The 17,434-nt window shown below is 41.6% G+C and overlaps 1 protein-coding gene across 1 annotated transcript in view; it reads left to right on the forward strand.

Annotated features, from left to right (window-relative positions):
- Positions 1-17,434, forward strand: part of NBAS (NBAS subunit of NRZ tethering complex) — an 892,343-nt gene that overhangs the window by 273,743 nt on the left and 601,166 nt on the right. Inside the window, exons 26-27 of the mRNA XM_030198850.1 lie at positions 10,275-10,408; positions 17,070-17,132. Coding sequence (XP_030054710.1) covers positions 10,275-10,408; positions 17,070-17,132 — 197 coding nt within the window. The remainder of the gene's footprint in view (positions 1-10,274; positions 10,409-17,069; positions 17,133-17,434) is intronic.

Raw genomic sequence — 17,434 nt, forward strand, 5'->3', positions numbered from 1 at the left:
AGGAAATGTCTTATGCGCCGGAGCCTCCCCATAGCATTAAACATGCTTTTGCAGACCAGTTGCACGTGATTGTCTAACTGTAGGTGCACATCCAGATTCACTCCTAAAAGATGCAAACTGTTGGAAATTGGTAGAGCATAGGCTTGCACTGGAAGAGTAGTTTCAGTGAGTGGGCTATGGGGGGACGAGAGTATGATACATTGGGTTTTGTCCTTGTTGAGTTAAACCGAAACACCTGAGCCTAGTGTTCGATTGTGGAGAAGCTAGCTTCAATGAGATCAGCTATTTCGGATACGGTGGTATGAAAGGGGATGTAGATGGTTACGTCTGCGTAGATGAACGGATTAAGGCCTAGGTTCGCTAGAGCTGTGGCTAACGGTACCAGCATGATGTTAAATAATGTTGGAGAAAGGGGCAAACCCTGGGGTACCCCGCAAGAGGCAGTCTTGTTGGCTTTGATAATGATCCTGTTTGACTGATTTTCCACTGTGGAGTCCTCTATGCAGCAATTGCAATCCTATATGATTTATCAAATGCACCTGGATCGACTTCAGATTAATGATATTGTGGATGCTCAAGGAACTAAGTTTTGTGCTGTTTAGGAGCCTTTTTGGCAGATGATGCCTGAGTAAGCACGTAGTATGCTCTTAAATATGTGACTGTTGCCTTGTTGCAGTTGGAATGTTTTTTTTTTTAAGTCATTGTCTACCATTGTACCGTTGGGTGGGACTGAATAATAAAACTCGCCTGCTGTATATGCTGTGGTTGTTGAACACTTAGAACTGAAGCACTGGATTGTATCCTTTCATGTTGATTGTTCGATAAAGATGATTTAAACATTAAAAAAATTGCAAAGATGTACTTAAATGATTACATATAAAAACTATTAAAATATCCTTATACACAAAATATTACATCATCAAACAAAAAATTGCATGGGTACACTTAATGTCTTTCATATGTACAGTAATGTGAAAAAGTTCATTCCTTCCTGATTTCCTCTATTACTGCATATACATCACACTGAATACTTTGATTTTAAATAATTTGTAATATTAGGCTAAGAGAACCTGAGTAAGCACATAATGTAACACAGTTTTTAAAGTATTGCTTCATTTATTTAAGGAACAACGTTAAGCAGCACCTATAGCACCCATGTAAAAAAATATACTTCTGAATGGCTGAGGAGAAACAAGATTAAAGTTTTGGGTTGGCGTAGTCAAAGTCCTGACTTGAACCCAATTGATATACTGTGGTAGGACCTCAGATGAGCAGTTCATGCACAAAAACCTACCAATGTGTCTGAATTAAAGCAGTTCTACAAAGAAGAGTGGGCCAAGATTCTCAACAGCAGTGTCAAAGATTGATTTCAAATTATAGGAGGCTTTTGGTTGCAGTTATTGCTGTTAAAGGTGGTGCAATCAGTTACATTTAGGGGGCAGTTACTTTTTCACCTGGGTGATACTGATATTTTATAATTTTGTTCCTTAACACAAAATTATTCACATATTTGTCTTTACTCACATTTCCTTTGTCTAATATTACATTTTGTGTAAAGATCAGAACATGATGGAGGTGAACAGGAGTTAGGTACCATTTATACAAGACCTTTAAAGCATTTTCTTTAAGGGGTGTGGAGAGTGAAACCCTGGACAAAGCATGTTCCATTTGTGTCCAATCATCATCACTAAATGTGTCCCCCAACTCCCGATGCCAGCACACTCGATACTCAACAGGGGCCCGAACCTGCTGACGCTGAAAAGAATACAGACAAGTGATCACCCCCCTCGTCCCTTTAGAATCCTACTACTACTACTATTTAGCATTTCTATAGCCCACACAAGTCAGCCAAAAGATCTTCACGCGAAACATTTGCCCCATTCTCCCTGGTAGAAAGAAAATGCCCAACTTGGGTATAGGCGAAAACATCTTTAGGGGAAATCGCGTAAGTTTCAGTCAAACTTTGAAAAGGAATAAAATTACCTTCATCAAAAAATTGGCCCCAGGACTCCAGGCCCACCTCTTGCCACCGTGAAAAGACCCCGGATTCAAGGCCCGGAGGAAAGAGAGGGTTGTGAGTTATTGAGGAAAGCTTAGATAGTAACAAGTCTTGCTTAACAAACAGACTATCCCAATAATAAAACGTAGTCAATATGGAAGGACAAATCCCCTTTCCCAACAATCTATACCTTCGAGGAAGCCAGATCAACAAACGCAGCTGAGTCGCACCAACCGAAGCCTGTTCCAAGCCAATCCATCTTTTATGGGAAAGTGCGTGGTACCACTCAATGGCCACCCGTGCTTGAGCTGCTTTATAATACCAGAGTATATTCGGAACACCAAGCCCTCCCTCCTTTGGTTCCCTATATAACAACTTTTTGGAAAGGCATGACTTCTTGTTGGCCCAAATAAAGCGTAGGAGATGATTCTGAATGCCCAAAAGAAAGGAGCGAGACAGATGTAAGGGAAGCACCTGGAAAAGATACATCAATCAGGGCAATATATTCATTTTCAATGTAGCAATCCGTCCAAACCACGATAACTCCAGAGGACACCATGCCTCCAGATCTTTATACAAAGCTTTCAAAAGGGAAGGGTAATTAGCTGCAAATAGTTCTGAGAATTTACTAGTAAGTATAATCCCTAAGTATTTAATGCCACCAGTCACCCAATGAAATGGGAAGGAATCTTGCAGGGACATTAAAGTCGAGTGAGGAATACCCACTGCCATAGCCTCGGATTTAGACATATTTAGTTTAAAACCAGACACAAATGAGTAAACATCTAAAAGCTTAGTCAAGTTAGGCACAGAAATTAAAGGTTTTGTTAAAGAGAGCAGTATGTCATCAGCAAACAGAGCCAACTTATATTCCTGACCCTCAACCAGAAGCCCCGAAATATTAGGGTTAACATGAATGGCATTCGCAAGTGGCTCCATGTCCAGTGCAAATAACATAGGTGAGAGAGGACAACCCTGCCTAGTCCCCCTAGCCAGGGGGGAACATAGGAGAGTTACCCCCGTTAATACGAACACAAGCCTTGTGAGAATTATAAAGAGCTTGTGTCCAACCTATAAATCCCAGCCCAATCCCCATCTTCTCCATAATCCTGATCATAAAAGTCCAATGAACACGATCAAAGGCCTTCTCAGCGTCCAAACCCAAAAGACATAAAGAGGTCTTTGACGTATTAGCTATATGTAGCAAGTTGATCATTCGGCGAACATTATCTTTAGCTTGTCTATGAGGAATAAATCCAACCTGGTCAGGATGAACCAGAACCGGAAGAACTTTAGCCAAATGATTCACTAGGACCTTAGCTACAATTTTGACATCAGCGTTAAGAACGGAAATGGGGCGATAGGAGGCACACTTCACCCTGTCCTTACCCGGCTTTGGTATTACAGCTATCCAAGCTTCCATCATAGTTGGAGGAAGAGCCTCTCCTTCCTGTACACCAGTAAGGATCTCAGCCAAAAAAGGGGCCAATTCACCCCTGAACACTTTATAAAAATCATTCGGCAGGCCGTCTAATCTGGGAGCCTTTCCGGCTGGTAAATCTTTGATAACTGCAACAATTTCTTCCACCTGAATGTTACCATCCAGCACTGAACATTGCTCATCAGACAAAGCAGGAAGGTTTTGGGAAGAAAGAAAGGCCTCTATAGCGTCGCTTTGGATATTAGGGTCTGCCAAGTATAGTGATTCGTAAAAAGACTGAAAATGCTTACTGATCAAAGAAGACTGAGTCAGCACCTTATTCTTACCATCTCCAACCCTCAAAATGGTACGGTCGAGCCGTTGCTTCCGCAATCGAAGGGCTAACGAACGACCCGGTTTATTCTGGTTAAAGTACTGGTGTAGCTGATGCTGTCCCTGAACAAACTTTAATTGCTCTGAATAGATATTATCTAATTGAAGACTAAGAGCTTGGATCTTCCGCAAGACAGATACCGAATGCGAGGATTTATGTTGAGTCTCCAAGTAAGATAACTGCGACAAGCACATATTCACCTCTTTCTGCCGGGCACTAGCCCGGATACTAGCTTGTTGTAAGAAAAATCCTCTCATTACAGCCTTCAAGGCATCCCAAATAATCCCCATTGGAGGACCGGAATTCAGGTTGATATCAAGGTATTCGTTTAAAAGGGTGCGATATGCCGCCAACAGCTTTTCATCTCTTAATAAACATTAAGAGTCCACCTAGTATCCTTATCCACCTCACAAAGGGAAGAGAGATGAAGCCAAACTGGAGAATGATCCAAAATAGTAATAGATCCAGTACCGGAAGTGTTATCATCCTGGACCAAGGCTATATCAAGTAGAAGAAGATCAATATGAGAATAAGAGTCGTGAGAGTGAGAATAAAAAGAATAATCTCTTTCTCTGGGATGTTGTAGACGCCACACACAGCCAAGGTGCGAGCTAGTGCAGCCAAGACCTTGGAGATTTTAACGTCATTCTTAGAGATGGGACCAGACTTATCCATAGCAGGAACAAACGTAGCGTTGACGTCACCTCCCAGTACAATCTTACCAAAAGGATCAGCTTGTACCATCTTTCCAAGCTTAGAGTAGAATTCAACCTGAGAATCATTAGGAGCATACACGGCTACCAGCAAAAAATCCAAATTATTCAATGACACATGTAAAATCAAAAACCGACCCCTAGGGTCACGCCTAATTTTCCTTACCTGAACCTGTAGAGAGGAATGAAGCAAGATCGCAACCCCCTGCTTCTTCGAGGTGCTGGCATCAGAACCACAAAAAACATTAGGGTACTGACGATGAGTGAGAAACGTTTCATGATCCCGCTTAAAGTGGGTCTCCTACAAGACTACCACCTGAGGGGTGTGTAACAGTAAATCCTTAAATAGCTTTTGAGGAGAGTTTAGCCCCTTAACATTATAGGTCAAAAACTTAAGATCAATAGTCATTCATAACACAGATGACACACTGCAAGGCACTAACAGAGCACAATTCTTCCGCTCCATCCAGCATCAGTCGAGGGAAGGAATATGAAAAGGCCCATGTTGAAGGAGAAAGAGAAGAAACCCCCCCTCTTCCCCCCATTCCCGCTCGCCAACTCCAGCCCCCCTTCCCCCTCCCCATCCAATTAAAACTCCATACAGTACCCAAACCTCCACCATCCCTCCCCCCATTCCCAACCATCCCAAACCCCTAGGTAGGGACTGAAAAGCCCCCCAACTAGGTGCCTTGGAGAAAGAAACCCACCAACCCAATAACCACCCAAGCCCCAAATCGCCCGTGCATCCCCACTACCCCAAAAACATACAGCCCTTATGGTACATCTCACACAGATACACAGCCCTCACTCCCCTACCTCCCCGACAATCTTCACCCGACCCCCAGAGAATGTTAAGGCAAACGTAAAATAGATATGTTTCACTCCATTAACACATAAATCAGAATCAAAGACCCCATAAAAGTCTAATAGGAATACAGCCTGTCCCTTCAAGTGGCTTTCAAGGGGGTCTTAGATTTATTAGAGACCCTCTTCCATTTCTGGAGTTTAGCCCTAGCTGCAGGCGCAATATCCACCGGAGGATGTTCAGCGGTCACCAGGCCATTAACATGTAAAACCTTCCAAATTTCCGATAGAAGACTGAGCTGATGCAGCCTTCCCCCCACGGTGAAGCATAGGCCAAAGGGAAAAGCCCATCGGTATGGGATCTTATTTGCAATCAAGATTTCTAAAGCTGGTTTCATCCCCCGACGCTTAGCCAGAGTCAATTGAGACAAATCCTGAAATACTTTCACCTGAGCATCATTGTAATCCACATATGTGACCTGCTGGGCTCTCTGCAACACTTGTTCCTTGATTGCATAGGATGAGAAACAAGCTACAATGTCCCTGGGTTTATTATCAATTCTTTTCCCCAAGGCTCTGTGAGCTCTCTCCACAGCAGAGACCTCGGACCCCAGCAGCTTCCCAAAGAGTAGTTGTACCGCCATTACTGCATCCTCTGTGTCACCAGTTTCAGGAATTCAGCGGAACCGGAGGTTGTTTCTTCTCCCCCGGTTCTCCTGATCATCAACCTTGTTTTGCAGTTCATCCAGGTAGTCAAAGAGCTTAGAAATCTTGGAAACCGCACCATTCAATTGTTCAGTTTGGTCGTCGGCATGGGCCTTGAGATCCTCCACGCACCCCCAAAGCTCCCAGAGGTCCACACTCAGAACATCCATTCGATCTAAATCTCCTCTTTAGAGGATTTAATCTCCTCTCTAATTACCTTCAGGCATTTTGCAAGCTCTTTTGAAATGCCCCGTTTCACCGAAGCAGTGCCTACCTCGGCTGTGGACAAAGCGGAATCTGAGTTGGAGTGGGAGGCGCGGGCCGCGACGAGCACGTGGCGATTTGCAGCCTTACCAACCTGCCGCACTGACTGCCATTCACTCTCCTTCCGCGCCTGAGACATCTTTCCTGGCCGGACAGAAATGGTCTCAGTAAAATCAGCCCTAAGCTGTAACTGCAGGTAAGGGTCGGGGAGATGATGAAGCGCACTTTAACCCGATTTTAAAGCAGGGATGAGATGGAGCTCTGAACCTAGGCAGCCATCAGCGTTCATGACGTCACTTCCTCCCTGACTTCACGTCCTCCCATAAACTTAATTTTTTTTGTGATATCACCTGTTGTGGTGGTGTTCTATTTCTAACTTTTGGTTTTTTATAGCATCAGCCTGTTTGTGTTGTGTTCATTTGCACGTGAGACAGACAGGTAATTTTTATGCGTATTCCCATGATTTACTTCTGTATGAATGCTACATTACCACAGAATAATTAATGCAAGATAATTGATATGTGTAGTGAAAATAATTAATTGAGTAATAGTTTCATATTGAGGTAGCACAGCCAGTAAATCGATCCTGTATGTGCTGGTGTGTTCTCAGATTCTATTCCTAAGTTGATAGTTACTAAAGGGTCAATATTTTTAATCATCAGGACAGGCTCCTGGCTATTAAAATTGTTTGGGGCTAACATTGATATTCCTCAGCACCAGTGGCGTTCCTAGGGGGGCTGACACCCGGGGCGGATCGCCGATGCGCCCCCCCCCCCCCCGGGTGCAGCACAATCTGCTCTCCTTCTGCGTGTTGAACTGTTTCTGCAGCCGCCCCCGCGAGCCCCGTCCACGAGCCGCCCCAGCACCTCTGCACTCCCTGCTCCCGCCGCTGCGGCTGTGCTCAATGAAAAGCAGGCGGAGGGCGGGAAAGGGCTGAAACCGGCCAATCCCCACAGCCCGGACGCTACCACCGGCCTCCTCGCAAGGAGAGGTTCAGCTCACCTGCTGCTGCACAGAGACGGGGGGGGGGGGGCGAGAAGGAAGGAAGAGCGAAAGGACAACCCCCCCGCAAAAGAACCCCCCCGGGTGCACGCCGCTGGGGGGGGGGGGGGGGTGCCGCGCGCACCTGTCCGTCATTCGTTCCATGCTCCCTCTGCCCCGGAACAGGAACTGTTCTGGGGCAGAGGAAGCATGGAACGAATGACGGACAGGCGCATGCGGCACCCCCCTAGCGGCGTGCACCCGGGGCGGACCGTCCCCACCGCCGCCCCCTTGGTACGCCACTGCTCAGCACTTAACTGGTTATTGCCGCCGAGTATCTGCAGTTAGTGCTTAAGATGTACCAGCTAATTTGTGGGCAGTATAGGGACAGAGTTGGCACTTATGCGGTTAGCTGCCGATATTCAGTGCTTAACTGCAGAAGGTAACCACATAAATAGGACTGCATAGTGTTCATTTTTCACCTTATGTAGTTAAATGTTGAATATTGCATAATCACATTAGTGTTAACCGGTTGCATATGCCTGGATATGCAGTGTAGGAGTCTGGACATGGCCTAGGGTTAATACTGGTGGCGGCTAAGAAATGCTGATCACCACCAGCTGAATATTTACCCCTAAAATTAAAAAAAATATAGAGTTCTCAGTACTCCTTTAGATTCATTTATTCCTTTTGCATTATCTTACAAAAATAAAGAAGCATAACATTTCATTATTGTTGCAAAAAAAACCCAAATCAAATGGCACGGTTCTGTTACTTTCCATTCACTACTTCAAGCTGAGCTCAGGGCACAATATTATAGCTGTTGCCTGGATAGCATTTGTAGGATGTGGTTTCTTTTTCTCTCTTCCTTAAAATCCTTTGAACTGTTACTTAATATAAAATGTAGATGAAGAATGCTTTTCTTGTTAGAATCCAGTTTTAGGGATGGGTACTCTACTTTTAGTTTTTGATTTGGTGCATGAAGTGTACCAGTCTTTTGCTCTTATGACAGATTTGGTATGGAAAAGGTCTATTGATTTCTTTCTTTAAAAAGGCATTATAATTCTACCATTGTTGACAGTTTGTCAAGCCTGTATTTTGTAGTTTTCTGAGCTGTCCAATCTGGCACCACCTGAAAGCACACTGATAATCATGCTGGCAGTTTTCTATTTCTTTCTGTAGTCACACACAAAAGAATTGAATTAGTACAAGTTTGAAACTTGTGAACAGTAGCACCAGCCATCAAGGTTTTGGCCTCAGCTACAGCCCATTCACCTATTTGTGGCTTTTAAATCTGAAGATGTATATCTGAGCAAGTTACATCTGTTCCATTTTATCCTAAGGGTGCAGCATGTAAGCAGCAAACCTTTCAGAAATAAATCATGCCCCACAATGCTTTATTTTATATACACTTCATATCTCTAGGTTCCAGAAGTTAAGTATGAATAGATCAGGATAGACTGTATGTAGGCACAAAGAATATTTGACTCCCTTTTTGTTGTTAAGTGTATGGTGTATTAACTTGCAACTGGCAGGAACATTAAGGCACTGCTAGGTTTTATCTGTCACTTAAAGCAAACGATGAGTAGAGTTTGAATTAAAGCGTAGACTGTGATAATAGAATTTTACTTGGGCATTTTGTTTTCTCTACACCATTGTTGATCACATATGAACATTTTTAAAAGTTTTTATTTTTTTGTATCAACCTGTAAAAGAGGTGTTTTCTAATAAAGGATGTCTCACCTGTGTTGTATCAAAGCAAGATTTTCAGTGACTAGGAGCACTGGAAATTTAGCATCTCGATAACCCCATCATCCCGAAAGATCTCAAAATTTCTGCGCTACAGTTTTATTTGTTTTGCACAATTGTGGAAAGGGATTAAGAAAAATATGACAGCATTTGGAAAACCCAATTCATTTGACACATCCATGCAGGCCAAGAACTTATTTGTTTTAAAGATTTTAATTTTTTTAGCAGTACTAAACATCTGGAGCACTATGAAATAACAAGTGCATAAAATGGCACTAGCAACAGTAATCGGACCTCAAGAGTGTAGTGACTTTAGTATAAAATTCTGCAGCAATATAGGTGTGCATTCCCAAGACAGAATGAATACATTTCTCCTTCCAAGAGTTTCTGAGGGTAATTTTATATAGGGTGCTTTTATAAAGACACACTGGTGCCTATATGTCTTTATAAGGTTTTAGTGTCAGCAGCAGCAATTGTGTCTAATGTTCCAGCGTGGATAATTACAACTGCTAATGAACAGGTGTGCATGCGCCTAGATCATTCAAGTAGATGAATGTGTAAGTGCTGACTGTTTACTTATTTCAAAAGTACAAAGACTAGTGGAAGTACCACAAAGTTAATAAGTAGTACATTTTAAACAAATCAGAAAAAAATAATTTTTCACTCAGTGCATAATTAAGTTCTGGACTTTGTTGCAGTGGGATGTGGTAAAAACAATTAGTCTAGCAGGATTTAAAAAGGTTTACGCAAATTCATGGAAGCAAAATCTATAAACTGTTAATGTAGACCTTGTAAAGCTGCTGCTTGTCCTTGGAGGTAAGTAGCAAGGTATTTTGCTACCTTTTGGAATCTTGCCCAATACTTTTGATTGGCCAGTGTTACAAAGAGAATACTGAGCGGTATGGATCTTTGGTCTGACCAGTATGGAAATTATGGTTTTATGTGTACTGAATTGTTCTTTAAAAAAATATAAAATTGTTATGAATAAATTATTTTCTGTGAAGTTAATAACATTTTGAAAAATCTTCTGGCTTTCAACAGATGGAGTGCCTGTGGGTTACAAATTACCTTTCATTACAAATCTTCTGAATTCAAGAAAAAAAAATCCCAAATTGATATTACAGTTGATTAATTGGTCTGCTTAACAATTTATTGACAATAAAAGTAGAATATTGATTAAATTAACTGAATCACTGGAGAGAACGCTGTTCCAATGTGTAAAATTATGTGGTTTGCTTTCGTTAGTGCCAGCAAAAAATTATCCCTGATCAGGACCTGTTGATGATGATAGCACTTGAATGCATCTACAGTTGTGAACGAGATGACCAGCTCTCTCTTTGTTACGATATATTGGAATGTCTTCCACAAAGAGGATATGGGTAAGTGACTGAAACCTTTAAGTGAGAATTGGTAGACCCTGAAATGATAGCTGCAAAGATTTTTTTTTCATCATAGTATAGTTATTTTTTTATTTGTTACATTTATACCCCACATTTTCCCACCTATTTGCAGGCTCAATGTGGCTTACAAGTACCGTAAAGGCATTTGCCCTTTCGGTTGATAACAAATACAATATTGTATTGTGGTCAGAGGAGGTAGATGTGGGTCAGGCATCATGGGTCGAGAGGAAGATGATGGTAAGTTGTCCAGTACGATGCTTGATTATGTTGTGTTGCTGGGTGTGGGGAGTTACGTTGGATCGGCGGGATAGGCTTTTTTTTGAAGAGGTGAGTCTTTAATGATTTCCTGAAGTTTAGGTGGTCATGTATTGTTTTCACAGCATGCGGGAGTCCATTCCATAGTTGTGCGCTGATGTAGGAGAAGCTAGATGCATATGTTGTTTTGTATTTTAGCCCTTTGCAGTTAGGGTAATGTAGGTTTAGGTATGATCGCGCTGATCTGTTTCTGTTTGATAGATCTATAAGGTCTGTCATATATCCTGGGATTATGTCGTAGATGATTTTATGGACCAAAGTGCAGATTTTGAAGTAGATCCGTTCTTTGATTGGGAGCCAGTGCAGCTTTTCTCGGAGGGATTTAGCGCTTTCAAATCGTGTTTTACCATATATCAATCTGGCTGCTGTGTTTTGGGTGGTTTGGAGTTTTTTGGTAAGTTCTTTACATCCCACGTAGATTCTGTTGCAGTAATCTGCATGGCTTAGGACAATTGATTGTATTAGTTTGCGGAAGGTTTCCCTCAGGAAAAAAGGTTTTATTCATTTGAGTTTCCACATTGAGTAAAACATTTTCTTTATTACGGTTTTTACTTGGCTCTCGAGGGTGAGATTGCGGTCAATTGTGACTCCGAGTATTTTTAGGCTGTCTGAAATCGGGAGTGTGTGTCCTGGGGTGTTTAAGGTTGCGGGTTTGAAGTTGTTATGTTGAGATGAGAGGATAAGGCAGTGTGTTTTTTCTGTGTTCAGTTTAAATTGGAATGAATTTGCCCAAGAGTCCATGATGTTCAGGCCATCATTGATTTCATTGGTTATTTCAGTCAGGGCGTGTCTGAAGGGAATGTAGATTGTAACATCATCTGCATAGATGAATGGGTTAAGGCCTCGGTTGGATAGGGATTTTGCCAGTGGGATCATCATCATATTGAAGAGTATTGGTGATAGTGGTGATCTTTGAGGTACTCCACAGTCTGCTGCAGTGGTGAAATGTTTGAATTTGATTTTACTTGGTATGTTCTGGTGGTTAGAAAGCCCTTGATCCATTTAAGTATGTTTCCGACAATCCTGAAGTGGCCAAGGAGTCTTAATAGTATGTTATGGTTTACCATATCGAATGCATTTGACATGTCGAATTGGAGGAGGAGTATGATTTTACCAGTGGCTATTTCCTGTTTGCATTTGGCCAGGAGAGTGACTAGGACAGTTTCGGTACTATGGTGGGAACGGAATCCTGATTGTGAGTCGTGTAGTATTGAGTGCTTGTCAAGGTATTCCGTAAGCTGTTTGGTCACCAGGCTCTCCATCAGTTTTACTATTAGAGGGATAGACGCAACTGGGTGGTAGTTGGTGAGGTCATTAGTTTTTTTCTTGGTGTCTTTTGGTATTGGAGTAAGTAGGATGTTACCATGATCCTCGGGGAAGAAACCTTGTTGTAGCATGAAGTTTAGGTGGGATGTGAGGTCTTCAGTGAATCGGCTGGGGGTGGATTTAAGTAGATGACTGGGACATATGTCCAGTTTGCAGTGGGTGTTAGCGAATCTGAGTTGCTTGTGTGACTGATTCGGTGGTGAGTAGGTTGAATGTATGCCAGATACGGTCAGCTGGGCATCCGCCCGGGATTAGGTCTAAGTCATTGAAGAAGTTTTCAATGTCATTGTTGTGAGGAGGAAGGGTGCTGCGTAATTTTGTTATTTTGTCCTTGAAGTAGGTAGCCAGTTTGTGTGCGGATGGGATGTCGGTGTTGGATGTGGTGACAGAGGTGGTGTCTAGTTGAAATAGTTTTTTAAGGTCTTTGTTATCCGGTCCTAATTTAGTCTTGTAGTAGGACCTTTTGGTTTGTCTAATTGCATATTTGTATTTTCTGTGAATTTGTTTCCAGGCATTGAGTGTATGTTTGTCTTATGTTTTTTTCCATGCTCGTTCAAATTTTCTGGATTGTGTTTTGAGTTTTTTTAGTTTGTCATTGAACCATGGTATCGAGTTTTGTCTTTTTGATATTCTTGTTTTTAAAGTTGGTATTTCGTTAAGTATGCTGCTGTATCTAGCCTCCCATTGATTGAGGTAGTGTAAGGCGTCGGTTTGTGTTGTCCAGTCATTGTCATATATCTGTTGTTTATTCTGGTGTGCGATATGAACCCTTCTTTCGCCATTTTAGGGATAGGTTCAGTTTGTAGTGATCAGTCCAAGGTGTTTCTGACCATTTGGTATCTGTTAATGATAGGTTGTGATCTGTGGACAGTTTATATGATAAGAGGTCCAGTGTGTGACTTTTGGAGTGGGTAGGTTGCATGTGAGGCCATATAAGATCCCAGGACTGTAGGAAGTCTCTGCAGTCATGTATGTTGGCTGAGTTGGGGTCTTCTAAGTGAAGGTTTATGTCGCCTAGTATTAGTGTATTGGAGTTGTTTACACAGGTGTTTGAGATGAAAACCGTGAAGATAGGCTGGCTTTCGTTACAATTTCCGCGCGGCATGTAGAACAGGCTACAGGTCAGTTGATCAGGGATTTGCTTTGGATTCTAAGTGAAGCAATTTCCAGTTGGGCTGTTATGGACTCGGCGATGGTTTCGATGATGAATTGTGTTCGCTAGATTAACGCTATGCCTCCACCTCTTTTATCAAATCTGGTCCAGTGAGTGATTTTGTAACCTGGGGAGCATAGTTCGAGGATTATGGGGTCTTTTTGATTGTGGATCCATGTTTCAGTGATGAAGGTAAGATCGAGGTTTTCTGAATTAATCCAGTCTAATATTGTGATTGTTTTGTTAACAACGGATCTGGCATTAATGTAACCCACTTGGATATTTTGGTATTGGGCTGCTGGGTATGATGTTATGTGGATTCTTGTAAGTTGTTGTTCATTGGATGGTGTCTGTTTGTTGTGATATTTCCTTCTATTGCATAGGTGATGAGCGTTATTAGATAATCTTCCTTTGATTTGGTGGGTATCAGGTGGAGTGTGGAGTATTTGATCAGTCTATGGTGGTTTTGGAGGATGGGTATGGTATTGTATTCTGTAAGTGGGATGGATCGTGTTGTGGTCAGTGTGAGGGAGTAGATTGCTAGTAGTATTTTGATTATATTCATTTTGTGGCTGATATGGGACAGATGCTTGGGAATAATGCCCTGGTCAGGTGCTCTATAGTTCTGGACACCGTTTCCTATCTGTTCCTTCCTATGTGCCGCTTAGTGCTGTGGTATAGGTGTTGTACTCACGATTAGATGCTCAGATTCTCAGATGTACTAGGGCACATGGAATCCTCGGTTCTTTGGGGTGTGATTGGTGGTTGAATTTAGGAGAGATTGTTGAATTTAGGAGGGATTGTTGGGTATTTTAGGTGTGTTGCTCCAGGATATGGCGATTCCTCGTTGAGTGGCGGTTGAAATCGACTGTTGGTGGTCCAGGGTCCTCACTGCTGTTGTATTTATTGATATTAGATATTTAAGCAGTACTATATTGGGGAGAAGTAGAATGCAATATTTTTAAAGACTTAAGCAGTGTCTCAAAACATGCAATCTGTGTACTATGCAATTTTTATACTTTTTTGAAATAGCATAGACCATTTCAAGATCATTTTGTTTTATCATTAAGAATATATGTATTAATATTTTTGTTCAATGAAATGTCTAATTCTAGAGCATGTTCTGTTGTAAACGTGCTAAAATAAAAGAAAACAATAAGAGTACATAGTGCATTCTGTAAGATTTGGATTCACGCTAAGGATGTATGTGTTCTGTATTGTATTATATTAAATGCTTTACTTTTTGTCTATTTAGATTGTAAGCTCTTTGAGCAGGGACTGTCTTCTGTGTTTGTACAGCGCTGCGTACACTTTGTAGCGCTCTAGAAATGTTAAATAGTAGTAGTAGTAGTATTGTGAAAACCAATTGCTGCTTCTTAAAATATTTAGGGACCCATTTACTATGCAGTGCTAAAAAGTGGTCTATGCTATTTGGTGAACATGGAAGATGTTATAGGGAAATCGACAAGTTAAAGAGCAGTAAATCACTTGTACTGGAAATTATGTACCCCAGAGTACTGAAAAAAGATCAAAAATTAAATTGCTGATTTGTTATTTTACTTATCCATTTATTTATATTCTGCCTTACACCAAAGCAGATTACCACCAAATATAATCACAATAAACAATATAATCACATATAAGCTATTATAAACATATCAGTAAAATTGAAAGTCTAACAAAATACAAACGTACAAAACTCTTCTATTATCAGTTTTTGCACAGCATAGGTACCGCTGAACCTGCTGTCAACCAAGAAAATCAGATAGCATTCAACTTGAGACCTAAATACTGCTCTGAATAGATGGCTTTTCAGTAACCTCTTAAATGAGGTAATGTCATCATGTGTTCTAATGTGCACTGGGAATAGGTTCCATTTCCTAGGGTGTACTATAGATGGAGTACAGCTTCTTGTCCTCTCAAAATGTACCTCTTTTATGGAACGTTATGTTAGCATACAAGTTCCTTCTGATGTATGCATTCTGGCTGATCTTTACACTTTAGGTGCTACAGAGTAGTAGTAAGGAGCATCATACCTCTGTATTAATAATAGTATCTTAAATGTGGTTTGATACTCTGTTGGCAGCCGGTGGAGATAGATTAGACTAGATGTAATGGGCTAGATTCTATATATGGCACTGAAAAAATCGGCACAAAAAATACGCCTAGGAGTATTCTATAAACCATGCCTCAGGAATCAGTGAGCTCCTTCCGTAGTTGTCTAAGTGAAGCATTAAACCATGGGCAGTTTTCAGATTTATAATGGTGTCTTATTTCTTTCCCTGGAGTTATCTCATCTAGAGAACTTCTAGTAGTTATTCCATTGAACAACCACAGTTACTACATTTAGGGCCCTGTTTACTAAGGCACGTTAGCGTTTTTAACGTGCCTACAATTAGTGTGCTAAACATGTAGGCGCCTATAGGGATATTGTAGGCGTGTACACGATTAACGTGCATTAAAGACAGCGCGCCTATAACGCAGCTAGTAAACAGGGCCTTTAAAGATAAAATGACATCATAATGGAACCCACTTCTCAGACAGTAGCTGTAAATCATAGAGTGGTCTTATAATTTTCAGTTACATATTTTGCTTTGTATTCAGTTTTAAAACTAATACAATGATGATCCCTCCAGCCTAACAAAACCAGTGTGAGTTAAATCCAAACCCTCATTGAGATCTACTTGCAGAAAGAGTAGATCAAAAACATGGGTATTTCATTGCAGTGTTACGTGAAGTTCAATGCAGAGAGAACATCAAGGAAAATGTGGCTTAACAGATAACTATGAAGCTGGATCAAAAGGGATATTAAAATCTTCATGTAACCTATGGAACTTTGTAAGTTTAAGTGCTTTGAAAATGAGCCTTAAAATACAAAAGGCAATTGTTTGTGGTAGTTTGTAAAATTCCAATTCAATAAAGAGGAGTTTATTGGAACTACTAGGAAAAAAGGCCCATTTCTGACACAACTGAAACGGGTACTAGCAAGGTTTTCCTCGGAGTGTGTATGTTTTACAGAGTGTGTGTGAGAGTGACTGTGTGATAGAGAGAGAGTGAATGTGTGAGTGTGTGTGTGTGACAGAGAGAGTGAGACTGGGTGGGAGTGTGTCTGTGTGATAGAGAATGTGTGAGTGTGTGTGTGTGACAGAGAGAGTGAGACTGGGTGGGAGTGTGTGTGAGAGAGAGTGTGTGTGTAAGAATGAGAGTTTGTGCCAGGGCCCCCCTCCCTTCTAGTTTCAGGGTGGGCCCCCGCGGGGCCCCATCCCTTCCTCCTCCCTCCCTCCCAGTTCCAGGGTTATTCCCCCCCGTCCCTCCCAGTTCCAGGTTGGCCGTGCCCCCCTCCCAGTTCCAGGTTGGCCGTGCCCCCCTCCCAGTTCCAGGGTGGCCGTCCCCCCCTCCATGTCCCCTAGTTCCAGGGTGGCCCTCCCCCCTACCTCCCAGTTCCAAGGTGGCTCTCCTCCCAGTTTGCCCCCCCCCCCCTGAGTTGCAGGTGGCCAGTGAAAAAGGAGACCCAACGGAGAGGCAGGTGAGCGTTACTGTGCAGGATGCTGAGCTCTGGCTGTGCTTCAAGGAACTGACCAATCCTATTTAATAGAATGCACCTCCAACATTCTGAAGCCGAGAAACCTCGTGTGGTTGGTCACTTCAGGGGATGGATACAGAGAGCAGGAATGCCTCAGCCATGCAGCCAGCTTCAGAATGTTGGAGGTGCATATAGGATTAAAAAAAATTCTTTAGATTTTATCATTGAAGTCCATTTTTAGAGTGCTCACTTGTTTTTAAGTTGGTGCAGAAAATTGGTTCTTTCAATCAAGTTTATTTATTTATCTTTATTAACCACCACAGATGTGAAACAGACATAACTAAATCACTTCATGACAAAGTGGATCAACTAGAAGAAATTCTCAGGTAAAATAGATTTTTAACAATTAATGTGATTTGATTAAAACATTTTTAAAATGTATGTCAAATAATTTGGATTTTTACAAATTGTTTATGGATAAATATGAGTATCCCCTTTATGAATAGGATAACTAGAACATTATCATGACATCTTGTTTCTGTTGTGTGTTTTGGAAGGCATTATGGTGTTTAGTATTTGTAGTTCGAGTAGTGTGCTGGAAAGTAAAGACCAATTGAACAGAATCATGTTTACATAATTGAAAATGAATCTGAACAAAAAGATACTATTGTTAATGTATAGTTTGGTG

This window comes from Microcaecilia unicolor, chromosome 3 (assembly GCF_901765095.1).
Source record: "Microcaecilia unicolor chromosome 3, aMicUni1.1, whole genome shotgun sequence".
Classification (NCBI taxonomy): Eukaryota; Metazoa; Chordata; class Amphibia; order Gymnophiona; family Siphonopidae; genus Microcaecilia; species Microcaecilia unicolor.